Genomic DNA, 13,213 nt, shown 5'->3' with positions numbered 1-13,213 from the left:
TGTATGCCTTCACTGTAGCCTTTAGCTGTATTTCCTGTGTGATCTGTCCTACACTATGAAGTTTATCTGGCACCCCAGTCAAAACCCAGTGTTTTTAGAAAGCAAGGGAGTGAGTATTTGAAGTCTTAAATACCATAAAGATTGAGATGTAAGGAAGGACAGGTAAGCAACAATTAGGTTCTAACTGCAGTCAGGTTATGTAGCTGCTCATGGAAGCAGACATCATTGAACATCACCTGACATAAATATACTCCCTTCATCTTTTGATTGTATTGGTGCATTCATTTCCTGGTATTGAGGAGAAACAGATTAGTAATAGTCTGGAGTTCATCCAGTGAGCTGGAAACTTCAAGGCAATTGTTGATATCTTCTAATCATCCTGCTGGTACCTTTGCACACCAGACACTTTTTATGAGCTTTGTTTGCTTTCAGAAATTATTTAGATTTGCTCAGTTTGTAGCTGAACTTTCAGAGACAGAAAAAGATGTATGTTCTTGTCAAGAATATCCCCATTGGCAAATGCCAAACCTTTTCCCAGTTCCTGGAGGTTTTACATTCCGGACTATCTCTTTCCAATGGTGTTAAGATTTGTACAATGGGATTTTTTTTCTCCACAGTACTGTTCATTTTTTTAGAAATAAGTATGTTATTTTGGCTTAAATTTGAAGGGGAAAGTATTTAAGATAAATTACCACAGTAAAAATTTCAGGCACGATGTTTATAATTTGGATTTCAAGCCTCTGAAAACTGAGCCCTATTAAAGGTAAAATTAAGAAATTTTAACTTTTCAAAAATTCCAGCTCTTGCTACTCTGTGATTTAAGTTACGTACAAAAACAGCTTTGAACTTTGGGCAGGTTGCAGTGTCACATCAAAATTTTGATTATTTCCACAGGTGGAGATTCTACATTCTCATAGGGCTTCTTGTTTCTCTGCTCGTCCTTGTTTGTGGAATGTTTTTGCCAACATCTAGTCAGAATTTCCCTTGTTGCTTCTTTACAGTTGCCTCTTGTCCTTTCATTGTTCACTTTCAAGAAAAGTGTGGCTCTGCCTTTGCTGTAACCTGCTATTAGATGGCTAAAGTTAGTTACAAGTTTAACCCCTGCACTTCTTTTCTTAAGACAGAATAAATCCATCTTTGTTCTCCCACATTATGCCTTGAGAAGTCATTCTAGCAATTACAGATAAGCAGCAGACAAAGCATCGTGCATCCAATTTACCTGAATATTTATTATAAATCACTAAAACAGAAGTTTATGGAGAATTTAACCTATTTTGTCCTGTTATTTTTCAATTTGGATGAAAAATATCCCACCAGCAAACCAGAACAGAATATATACTGCTCTTTGAATTCCCTGAACCACAACATAGGAGGGAAGGCTGGAAATAGAAGGGCTTGTATACAACAGTCTTGGTGTGTGCCTAATTTTCTTTACAGACCAAATGTCACCAGTATTGGCCTGATCCACCAGATGTAATGGAATATGGCTGCTTCCGTGTCAGATGCCACTCTGAAGACTGCACGATTGCTTATGTTGTCAGAGAAATGGTCATTACAAACGTTGAGGTAAATGCCCCTTGCCTTTAATTATCCTCAAACAAGCTGAATGAATACATTTATAGATGTTTTATATATTATATTTATTTTATTTATTATTTTATTTATAGATTTGTGTTTGACAATGTATATGTCTGTGTGTGAATATGCATGTGTCTATATATACACACACATTTTTTAACATAGAATATGTGTATATTATATGGATCAACATGATTATTTCTTTAGAGCTTCTTCAAAGACACACTGTTTGAAGTTCTATAATACATTATGCTGCACAGGTACTGCAATAAGCATCATAAGGAAGTTTAGTGCTTTTCTCTAAATAGTTTTGCAGTCACTGACTCCTCACAAGTACTTTAATTTATAATGAGAGTGTTTTTCTAAGTAAATCTGCTCTTTCAAGGATGAAATATGGGTCACTTGGTTAATGGCACATGCAGCTAGAACAGTGACTAAAGAAGTAAAGCATAATAAAGTTGTTTTGAGAGAAGATGCAGAATCTCACCAGTTCCTTTTCATTGTCTTTAGTCAGATTTTAAAAAAGAAAAAATCCATATGAATCTCAATTGAAATATGCTCAATTTATGAAAGATACATATATTCCATAGCTCCTAGTACTTTCATACTAATGTCTAGTGAATTAGAAAGCAAAGAGAAGGCAAAACACAGCATGTTATCTTGTGTTGTGAAATCTGTGTTCAGGTCACATCTAGACTTCCCACAACCTGATTGATAGGGTTTGAAGTTTGGTTTTTGTTTCTAAATTGACCTGCATTTCTTATATGTTTCCCTTCTTCCTCTCTTTTCCAAAATTCTATGGCCAGAGACATTTTTTTTTAAAAGATGAAGGCTTTGTGCTATCATGTGTAAGAAATCACTGTATACTGACCAAAGGCTAATTTGTAGTCAGTCTTTTAAACTTCCGTATAGTTAAGGAGCTTTTACTGTTACCAGAATTTCTAGTAGTACTATTAAGTAGTAAGCAAGGAAAAGGCAATATCTGTTTTGAAATATAACATTGAATTCGTGTTCTTACAGCAAAATGACCAATCCTTTAGTCTCATACCTTTGTAACTTTACAGTCTCTTGAGAGTGCATCCAAATTTGGTTTAATGTGATTAAGTTTTCCTTTGCAGGCATAAACATGTGAGATGTCAGATGTCAGTACTTAAAGGTCATTCAGTTAAGACAGTTTACAGTATTTCTGTTTCTAAGGTATGAGAAACCACCCAGTCAGGGAGCAGCATACTTGTTTCTGTATTTTGGCCAAATAATCTGAAAGTGATAAACTTGAATGGCAGCACAGAAGAAATTACCCTTATAAAAGTAGTACTACAACTATATATACACAAAGTTTTGGTGCCTGTCACTCAAATTATTTGTAACCTTTCTAAGTCTCATAAAATGAAGGTTTAATTTCTTGCCTTTTCTTTTCAAGACCAAGATTGAAAGCTATACTGTAACACTAAGTCTGGGGGGTTTTGAGGTTGGTTAAGGCTTTTTATTTTTTAAAAAAAGCTTCAGAACACTTTGAGGGCTAGAGCAAACAGACTAAAGGAAAGAAATTGTGTAGCATGAGTGCAGAGTTCATCACACAGTGCACTATTTTGTAAAACAAGATACATATTTCTCTATAATCCTTGGCAAAATAGTGTAAGAAGCCTGAAACAAATTTTCATTGAGCTTCCTTTAAGATAAATGCCTTGCAATGTATGATTGGCCATTAAATATCACTGGTTTTGAATCATAAAGAGCCAAAGAACAAAATTAAGTTAGAAGTGTTACAGCAACTGTATACAGCAGCATAATGATGTGCAAACGGTTGTCCAAGAAATGCCAAATGCCACTTGCCAGAGTATCTACTCTTTAGAAAGAGGGCCTTAACCCTGAGCATTCAAAGCTCAAAGACTCAGCTTTCAAGGTATGTTTGTGAAGCATACTGGCAAAGAGCACACCTTTTCCTGCTTAGAAGATAAAAAGACCATTTCAGGGTTAATGTAGTTCTACATTGTGATCTTTTTTATCTCATTATTGAAGATTATGTTATAACTTGTGTGAAAAAGGACATTAACTGAAACATTGAAATGCAAAATCAATTGCTTGGTTTTTAAGAAAAGTAAGAACTAAGGTTGACATTTCAAGTTTAAATTTCCTTCTTTCTGTATGAGTATTATGATTATAAGCTCTGTGTATTGATTTTCTGGAGAGCACGCGAATCTTTTATTAATCAGGGAGAGTCTGTCATTTAAGGAGAATGAAACAAGGAAGTTTGCCTTTTGCTATAGTTATAATAAGCAAGGCTGCAAACTGCAGAAGGATGAACAATGGATATTTTTGTGGCTGAAGGTCTTGACAGTACAGCTGTATTACAAGTGTTAGAGCAGCCATTTGAAGCATTACCTGTGAGAGGCCTATTCTTTGTCAGGAGTTTCAGCCCCAAGGACAGTTACTGGAAAAGATCATGTGCTTCTGAGCAAAATCTAGGATGTTACCTTGACCACAATGAAGCTACTGCTGCAGTTAGATGGCTTGCCCAGGAGGGGTATGGACAAGTACATAGTTTTGTTGCAGATTTTTTTTGCTGAACAACTTTGCTGTAATGACAATAACCATTATCAGAAGCACAACAACAAACAGCTGGGGAAAAACATAACGTCTTAGACCTCTGTAGCTCCTTATTAAGTAAATCTGGATCAATGCCACGAAGAAGCTAAATGTTGGCCAAAGGGGTGACAAATAAACTGGGCAAGTCACATAATCCTGAAGTGTCACTGGAGTCTGTTGTTTGGGCCAATTTTTTTGAATCCATAATTTTTAAACAGGTTTGGAGAAATGCCAAATACATTAATTCCATTGAAATCAGTCCACATGAATTAAAAAAAATAATAATAATTTTGGAATAGCAAGGTGTACAAGGTCAAGTTACGCAAAAATAGCAACCAAGCCATAAGCAGCTCTTGCTGTCTCACTTTCTCCAAGACTCATAAAACAGGACTAATAAAGTCTGATTTTTATGAAGAAAAATTATGCATTTATCCATCATTAGGAGGACTGTCATTGAAAACCTCAGTGCAAAAGGAAAAACTTGTGGAAAAAATTTAAACTGAGTTGCAGAGAATAGTGGTTTGATGAGTAACTTGACTATCATGAGAAGTTACCTCTTTTTTTCCATTACCAGGTTTGTACAAAGGAGCAGTATCTGGGAGGAATAGTGTTTAAAAATAAGTATTGCTAACAGAACATGTACTATAAGGCTAACTATGGAACAGTAACTACAATTCTAGCATTTTTTTTCTTGTGTAAGTGCTAGATTTTAGTAAGTGTGATGGTCTTTTAATGGAAGTTATTTCCATCTGGGGTGTTGTTTGGCTGACATTTTCTGAATTTGAAAACTGACTTTCACTAGACTTCAAGATATTATATTTTTAAAAAAGCCAAAAACCCTGCTAAAAATAGCTTTAAAAAATCTGGACTTCATCAGAGTACTGCTTTGATATTTTCCGCATGTGCCATAAAAGCTTAGACATAGAAAAACTAGTTCTAACATAAATGAATATATTTACTGTTTACATTAGGTTTAAATTGCTAATAAAACATAAAGCGTTTTAAAATACTTGGGCCTTTTGAAAAGCAAGTGGCAGAATAGTCAAGTTTCAGCATTTTGAATCATCTCAGAAGAGCTCAATAAAAGAATCAAAACTGATCATTTTAAACCACAAATAATTAGAAAGCTACTCTGAAGCTTGAGGCGTACCTGGAATAATTAACACCTATATTGGTCTCTAAAGATGATTAGGGCACATAACAGAAATTGAAGATGCTTACAGCAAAAGCAGCAGCTCTGAGAACTAAGTGCATGTTCTTAAAGTATTCTCACTCTGAATAATCTTATGTAACATGCTTTCTGTACCTAGTGTCTGTAAACTATTTAACTTAATGCAACTCGCTGTATTTGAGCCTGAAGTGCTGATAAGTAAAAATTAAGTTAATTCTTTCATTTGTTCTGAGCTTGTAATATGACTTGTTGCTTCTACAGATCACTGTCAGTGTTTCTCAGGTGTGCCACTGGCACTTGTCCAGGCTGTATAGTTTTAGTTCTTGAAGCACATGGAAGACAACTGGATACTCAGTCTTGGATAACTTTCAAATTAATCAAGTCTTTGTTTCACCAGGATGTTGTAATTCAAACGTCTCTGATTTAAGAGAATCAGCTCAAACTCTTCCGTGTAATTGCTGCTTTATCTCATTTCCCTTTTGAAGAGGTTCTGATTAAGCATGTGCAGATTTTCAAAGGAGGACTTTTTAAGGACATTTTCTGGACATGTTTTTGTATTTTTTTCAATCTGTGGCATTTCAGAAAAATGCGAACAGTAATCATTTGATCAAAGTCAACTTTTTCTGCTCAGCAGAGCTGGGTAGCAAAAAGACATGCATGCTTTTTCCTGCAGAGATCCTGGTCATTGTGCATCTTTTGATGACATGGATGATAGATCCCAATGCAATTCATATTACAGCGAGCTTGGTTATTAATGTTAGATTATGTTGTCCACATGGGCCTTATGCTGGATCTTTTAATTGTTGATTGCTCAGGCTCTGCCTTTAAGAAGCAAAGTATGAGCTGTGTCATTTTTCTTTTTGTCTCTGTGGGCAATTGTAAATTTCTGCAATTGCTTTGACGGGAATAAATGTATTTTCTAAGACTCTACTTAGTACATAGGTAGTACTTATTCTATCTTTTGTGTCCTACTAACCTGTTCCCTGGGAGTGGAACATCCTCAAGTGGGAGGAGAAAACAAGCAGTTGAAGACATTTAAAACAAGTCCTATATTTCAACAGTTGTGAGCATAAGAGAAAAGGGGGAAAACCATTTAAAGTCACTAACATCACAAAAACATTCCTCTGTGCACCACTGGGGGAAGGCCAGCTTTTATAGACTAATCCAGTGCTAAAGGAGTTTTATTTTAGTAGGGTGTCAAATGTTAAGTCTGGTAATGGACATAAATTAAATGTAGGTATCAGCTTAACTATTGCAAAACATGTGGAAGGAATAAAGGAACGTGAAGACTTGTCTCAGTTTGTAAAGTGTGAGATCCTTGCTGCGTGATGCAGCAGAGCTCACGAGCATCTTAGGACTTTTCCTTCCCACCTTAATCATTAGTTACATTGGTAACATATCAGTTGAGCCCAATCTGACTGCAAAGATGATTGAGTGATTTCATAATCAAAGTTAACAAAAAGCTAAACGGAAAGAACTTCTGTAAAACCGTGGGGGTTTTATGTATAATTGATTCAAAAAAAGAACTCTTTGTATAACAGAACCTTTTAACTAATTATATTGCTTCCATACAGAAATGTATCCTCCTGTGGATCGTACAGATGTCATTCATATATGTACAATGAGCATGTATGTATGAATGATATATATATATATTTTTTTTCTAACAGAAACCAGATTTAGCAAGTGTTGCAGGCAACTTTATTATTCCTGAATCTCTAAGTGTGCACAGACATTTACAATAGATTGTAGAGCCCTAAACCCCTGTTATATTGGTATGATTCTCAACAGTTCTGCTGTTCTCAGTGGTTTCCCAACCAGTTCTAAACTATTGTATAGTACTATCATGCTTATGTCTTGTAGCATTTTACCTCAGGTTGAATCAATGATGTCAGAGTACAATGGGTCAACAGTCAATAAATAAAAAAAATTAAAATCTTTAGATTGCAGAAGTTAAACTTGATACCTCATTCATTTAGAAAATGCTATGTTTTATGAATTCTTTCAAGAGTTACATGTCCATACTTCACACTTAATTTTAAAATCACATTTTCTATACCATCTGTCTCTTACCACATCTGCAGAAAACACTCACTGTGAAAAATATGACTTGTATCTAGTAAACATTAATACAGGAGTCATAACACTGGACATTTTTTGAAAACTTTACTGTATTTTAGACAGAACAGCAACACACCGTCACCCATCTCCAGTACGTAGCTTGGCCTGATCATGGCGTTCCTGATGACTCCATGGACTTCTTGGAGTTTGTGACCTGTATGAGGCCAAAGAGAATAAAGAACGAGCCAGTTCTTGTACACTGCAGGTACTTGGGCTTTAAAATTCTGGTTATAGGTATGCTTCAGCCTTAGAATAAGCATTTGATGTGAAACATTTATCTGCAAGACAGGAGATTCCTTGAATTAGATGAAAATTTTAAACTGTAAAATTAGGTGTAAATTTTACTGCTGAAGACAGAAACACTGATGTTATGTCTAAAGGAAGAGTTTACTTTGTCTCCCTTTCTCCTGCAACCTTTAGGTGAAATGGCTTAGTCACATAATTATCACAGGTCTGATAATCTGCAATTTATTTTTGTTCTCTGGTTTTTATCCTCTACCATTGTTGTAATCTCGTTTTGAATGCTACTGCAAAATTTTTTTTCCAGTTGTTCAAGTGTGCATCATAAAAGCAGTCACTTAGCTCTTACCTTTTTTAAGACAAAAATACCAAACCAGTACAGTTTGAGCAGTTATAATTGTTTAAAAATGCATTTAAGTGAGGTTTTAGTTTTATTTATATTAAAAAAACTTTTCTTTTTAGTAGTTGCCAGAAAATATTACTGAAGTTGCTGTAAAAATAAACTTTGCACTCTCTTTGAATTTTGCTAGGATCTTCCTGTTATTTCCAAGGCTGTTTAGCATCCTACTATTAAGACTGTGATATGAATCTGGTGCATTGCAAAAACCTAATTTTATAGACTATTTTCCTGTTGCATTTCACAGCGCAGGAATCGGTCGCACTGGTGTATTGGTCACTATGGAAACAGCCATGTGCTTAATTGAAAGGAACCAACCTGTTTATCCACTGGATATTGTACGGAAAATGCGAGACCAGCGAGCTATGATGGTGCAAACATCAGTAAGTGATGGAGAGAAAGCATTATTTTCTGTATATATTCTGCACTTGTCAAGTTATAAAACAGGTCCAAATTTTTTTTAAAGGATCTAGTAATATGAATCTTCAGTTGCCATTATACTTCAAACTTCATAAAGTTAGCATAATGTAGCATGGTGGCAAAGGCTGCTTTGCTAGTGAGGTATGTATTTACCTAATTTGTAAATATTTCTTGTGTTGCCATGAAAAGATAATTGTTTTCTATACATAGAAAGTAGTTAGAATGCCCAAAGTCAGACTTGTACTGATCGTCTGTTCACAGTCCTTTGTCTAAATTCTCTGCAAGAAGCTAGAATAAATTTTTGCTTTTTCATTCTAGTACAGAACATTATAGGAAGTTATTAAACTGAAGGTAAAATCAAAGTGGTTTTGGCCTGGTTTGAAAAGCAGGAAGTGGCTTTTCAATAGGTCACTTTAGAGTAGAAATTCTGTAAGAACCTATTATGGATTTTTTTTTTTAATTTTGCCACTACCCAGTTTGAAAAAACAAAGGGCAAGTTGTGTAGCATCTGTAACTGAAGCATGAAAGTAAATGGTGATTTTAAGATGAAAGTGGCTCAAAGACAACTTGAGATCATGGGGGCAGTTTTGTGTCAGTTTTGGAAATGAACATATTGATGTTAGAGACCAAGGATGAAGGATGAGAGATTGTTCTTTCTTTAGGAGAGGCTGGATGACAAGAATTCTGAGTGTGGGTTATCTTGGAGAGCTAAATGCCCTATGAGAAATGAAAGTAAAGGGATTTAGACACAGAAAGTAAATAGTTGAATTGGGTGTTTCTGTCTCATCTTCCAAAGAAAATGCCTGAAATGCATTGAAATCAAATCCATTTGATAACAGAAAAGTTAACTTAAGAAGACAAATACTATTCATTAACAGGTTAATGACTGCAGGAATGAGCATTATGACTAGATGTGGGGGAAATCTTGCATCACCAAAGGGCATAAAAGTGTCAGGACCTCCAGCTACCTGTGTACCATTAGAGTACTCAGTGAGCAGTTTGTCTGTGCATGCTGCTGGGACTCGTGTCCATTGCAGCATGAGTGCACTCTCTGGAAGAGGGTCAGGACTGTATGGCTGACAAGGGAGTTGTTTGGAGGGTCCCCTGCCTGTTCCTTGCTGAAGTGGAAGCTGAGCTGATGGCAAAGGTTGTAATAAGATGAAGAATACTAGCTTCAAGTTTAAGGAAGCTGAGTGTTAACTTCTGGAGTTGCACCTGCTTACAGCCCTCAGTTTCTATAATTACCCAAGCAGGTTCAAGCTTCAACATTCTAGAGTAGTCCTCTTCTTGAGAATCAGATGTAAAAACCTGAAGTAAACTTTAGCTTGCCAGAAGACCGAGTCCCTTTTGTTACAAGAGAAATCAGCCAGAATTCTCCTTTCACTCCACACTTTGACATAACTGAAGAATACAGAGAATAGTAAGAAATACAGCTACGGTCAGACACCTGGTGTGGAAAACAAGTATATAAAATAGGATTCTTTACCTTGCTTGCTGTGTTACACAGTTTGCTGTCAGCACAATCAGGAGACGGATGATCTGTAGCAGCAATACTGTGAAACTAAATTCACTTGTTATTTCTGAAGTAGGCAGATACTGTTGTGAAAAGCCAGCGAGCAAATTGGCGTACTGTCCTGTACATGAGACACAGAAGCAAGCACTCAACTGTGAGGAAACAGAATACCAGGGTGCTGCATGTTAATATTTCGATCTATCCTGGGTGGTCTATCGCATTCCCATGCCTGAATTCCAGCTAGCCTCACTGCTCATTTTTGATATCCCGCTTAGGGTTTCTAGGAGAAGCCATTAGAGATTATTCAGTTGTAATAAGGGGATTGTTCAGTTTCAATAGCCTTGCCTAAAGCTTGTTCAGCTGCCCTGTGGGGATTGTATGTGTGCTCCAATTCTAAGGTGATACAATTTGCCAGATGAATGCTGTGAGTTAATATCGGGCAGGGCATACTCAATAAGAATAGACCCATCAGAGCTATTACCTGGTCAATTTAGTGTCTGTTGTTAATCATGTGAAACCTGTAGTTTCTCAAAGACCAGTAATTTGGTTACTAGGAACAGCAAAACAAAAGCTTCAACCAAAATGATGAAGGTACAACAAAGTTGGTGTAACTGGTATGGCCTTTCATTTAAAAAAGAAAGGTTAACCATTATGTTCCTATAAAGAGAAATTAGATATCTAAACAGTGCAGAATAGTGCTTAGGATATACATAATAGTACTAGCTACCAGCTGAGTGAGCAGTAAGAATACAGGCAACAGATTAGAGCAGAGAAAACAAGTAGTCAGAGATTGAGTCAGAGGAAGCAATGCTGAAGCACTCATTCTTTTATTTGTTCAGTAACTTGATCACACAAGTTAACAGAAGTATTGAACAGAGAGCTAAATACCACACCTGGCTTTTTCAGGCAGTAGAAATATGGAAATGACAATAACAATGAAAAGTCAAGGTAATTAAGAAATAAGAACAAAGTGATATTGAAGGTGGGAGTAATTGACTGAAAGGTTGAAAGTAAAGCCAGGAAAATCGAGATGAAGAAAACTCATTTCCACCTTCCTGTTTCCCTTCAAGTTTTTCTGTACTTAAAGGAAAATTGTTATGTTATGGACAAGAATAACATTCCTAACTGCTGGTATTTAAAGGCAACCTAAGATCATTCACAGTCCAAATGTTATCTTTTAGCCCTGCCCTTTGGGAGATAATGGGGGAATGTTTCCAGATGCTTCTGAAGAGTTGGTGGGAGCTGACAATACAAGGGCAGCTGGGAGAACATTTCAAAGATGGAAAAAGGGATTTAAAAAATGTGAAGCTGTGCTTATCTGAATATATGACATGGAACTCTGGAGAAAAGTGTTCATTTGGGGTTTTGACAATATTACTTTCACAGAAGAAGTGAGGATGCTTTGATCTTTGTAAGTTCTTTTAAATTTCAATCATCTTGTGTTCTCAGGATTGTGTTAGTCATAAAAATTTATTCAGGCTACCAGGATTTTTAGTTCTGCACTAGTCCTATTAATAATGTCTCCTTGTATCACTTTTTAGGAAGAGGCTTGCAGGCTAATTGTTCTTAACAAATAGTTACATCACAAGGTCATGGAAGAAATAGTCTTTGTAATAGTATAATGCAGAAGAGCAACTCTAATTTGTGAAGATTTTAAGATCTAATTGAGATAAAAATGTTGAGCGAGAGAAGAACTAATGTGGGTACTGATCTTCAAAAATATTAATTTGATCCCCTTCTGTTACAAAAGGAGATATGTGGTCTGATCAAAAATTGAAGATTAGGTGAGTCCGCCTGCAGTACTGTAGGTGGTTTGGAAAAAAAAGTTAGGTAGCTGCACCTATATATCCTATATGGTAACTTTAAATGAAGTCTTGGTCACGTAACTTAAATGTGCCCAGTAATATGTAACTGCAGCATTGGCAAGCTCAGAATACTCGTAATAATCAGATAACTACCAAAAAAACCCTGCAATAGATGACATGTATAAAGAAGGTAAATATCAAGTTAAACTTAGTCAGAAAGATATGCATAGTTTTTATAAATAATTCCTATTCCCTGAAAATTAAGCACATATTCCTTTAATTTTGGGGACTTTTTTGTTCCCTTGGTGTGTGATTTTTGATGCTTGTCCTTTAAGGAAGAGTAAATGTCAGCTTTGTTTACTGTGAACACAGACAAGAGAGTAGGATTTTCTCCTCCCATCCTTGTATCTCCTCTCCTGTCATTGCTCAGGAAAAAAGGAAGCTGTGGAACTGTTAGTCCAATTCAACAGTACTGTCTAATCAGCAGTTTAAGTGAACATCCATAAATGTTTTTGTGTTTTCTTTCCTATGCAGAGTCAATACAAATTTGTTTGTGAAGCTATTCTTCGTGTTTACAAAGAAGGATTGGTTCGACCACTGGATTCCAGTTAGCACAGCAGAGAAGGATGAATTCTTTTTTTGCCTAAAAAAACTGCTCTTTAAGTAAAGCAAGGGCTCGTTTCTAAAAGCAACTGGAATGGACTAGAAGCCCATGAAAAGACAGATGAGCACATTTGAACTGTGGCACTTTAAATTTCTCAAGAAGATTGCTAAATCATGTACAGTATAACAAAGTCACATAGATAAATATATGACAGCAATTGTGTGTAATATGCTTTATTCACATAGACAACCATAAACAATCATGGAAACCTTAACACATATCTTTTACTGCCTTAAAACACCCTTTACTTTGGAAGTTACAAAGTTCCTTGTGTTTCTTTTGAAATAGCAAAAAGAAAACTCCTATTACTGAAATGATTCAGCTTAAGAAGGTATTTAATATATTTGTATTGTATAAAAGTTCATTGAAGGTGAATATTCTTATTGAAGGTAATGTTCTTATTGGGATACTAAATATCCATGGAAATGTAACCTTGACTAAAAGGCTGACAAAGAGCTTTAAAGGCTAATGCATAACTACTGTACATTGAGCTGGAGAAATTTAGTATTCTCTTACCATAAATCTATTAGTGAGTATGCCAGCTGTTATAATATGCTGCTTAGAAATCACATCTACTGTACGTGATGTGAAAATAATGCTGCATTTAGGCATTTTATGCAGATGGTACAGTCTACATCTTCTGTTGATCAGTTTTAGTAGCAACTTGCCCTTTTGACAGTGACCTACTTCGTAACAGTTTTAGTTATTGCACCCTTTT

General features: G+C 35.8%; 1 protein-coding gene across 2 annotated transcripts in view; it reads left to right on the top strand.

Annotated features, from left to right (window-relative positions):
* Positions 1-12,443, top strand: part of PTPN3 (protein tyrosine phosphatase non-receptor type 3) — a gene marked incomplete at both ends in the record, with an annotated part of 157,927 nt that extends 145,484 nt beyond the window's left edge. For both annotated transcript variants that reach the window (XM_082280592.1, XM_082280591.1), the window contains 4 exons: positions 1,438-1,566; positions 7,516-7,661; positions 8,341-8,476; positions 12,366-12,443. In XM_082280592.1, coding sequence (XP_082136718.1) covers positions 1,438-1,566; positions 7,516-7,661; positions 8,341-8,476; positions 12,366-12,443 — 489 coding nt within the window. The remainder of the gene's footprint in view (positions 1-1,437; positions 1,567-7,515; positions 7,662-8,340; positions 8,477-12,365) is intronic.
* Positions 12,444-13,213: the final 770 nt, after the last annotated feature.

The sequence above is a fragment of the Coloeus monedula genome, assembly GCF_965178545.1.
Source record: "Coloeus monedula genome assembly, chromosome: 1".
Lineage (NCBI taxonomy): Eukaryota > Metazoa > Chordata > Aves > Passeriformes > Corvidae > Coloeus > Coloeus monedula.
This window is presented reverse-complemented; position numbering and strand designations above follow the sequence as displayed.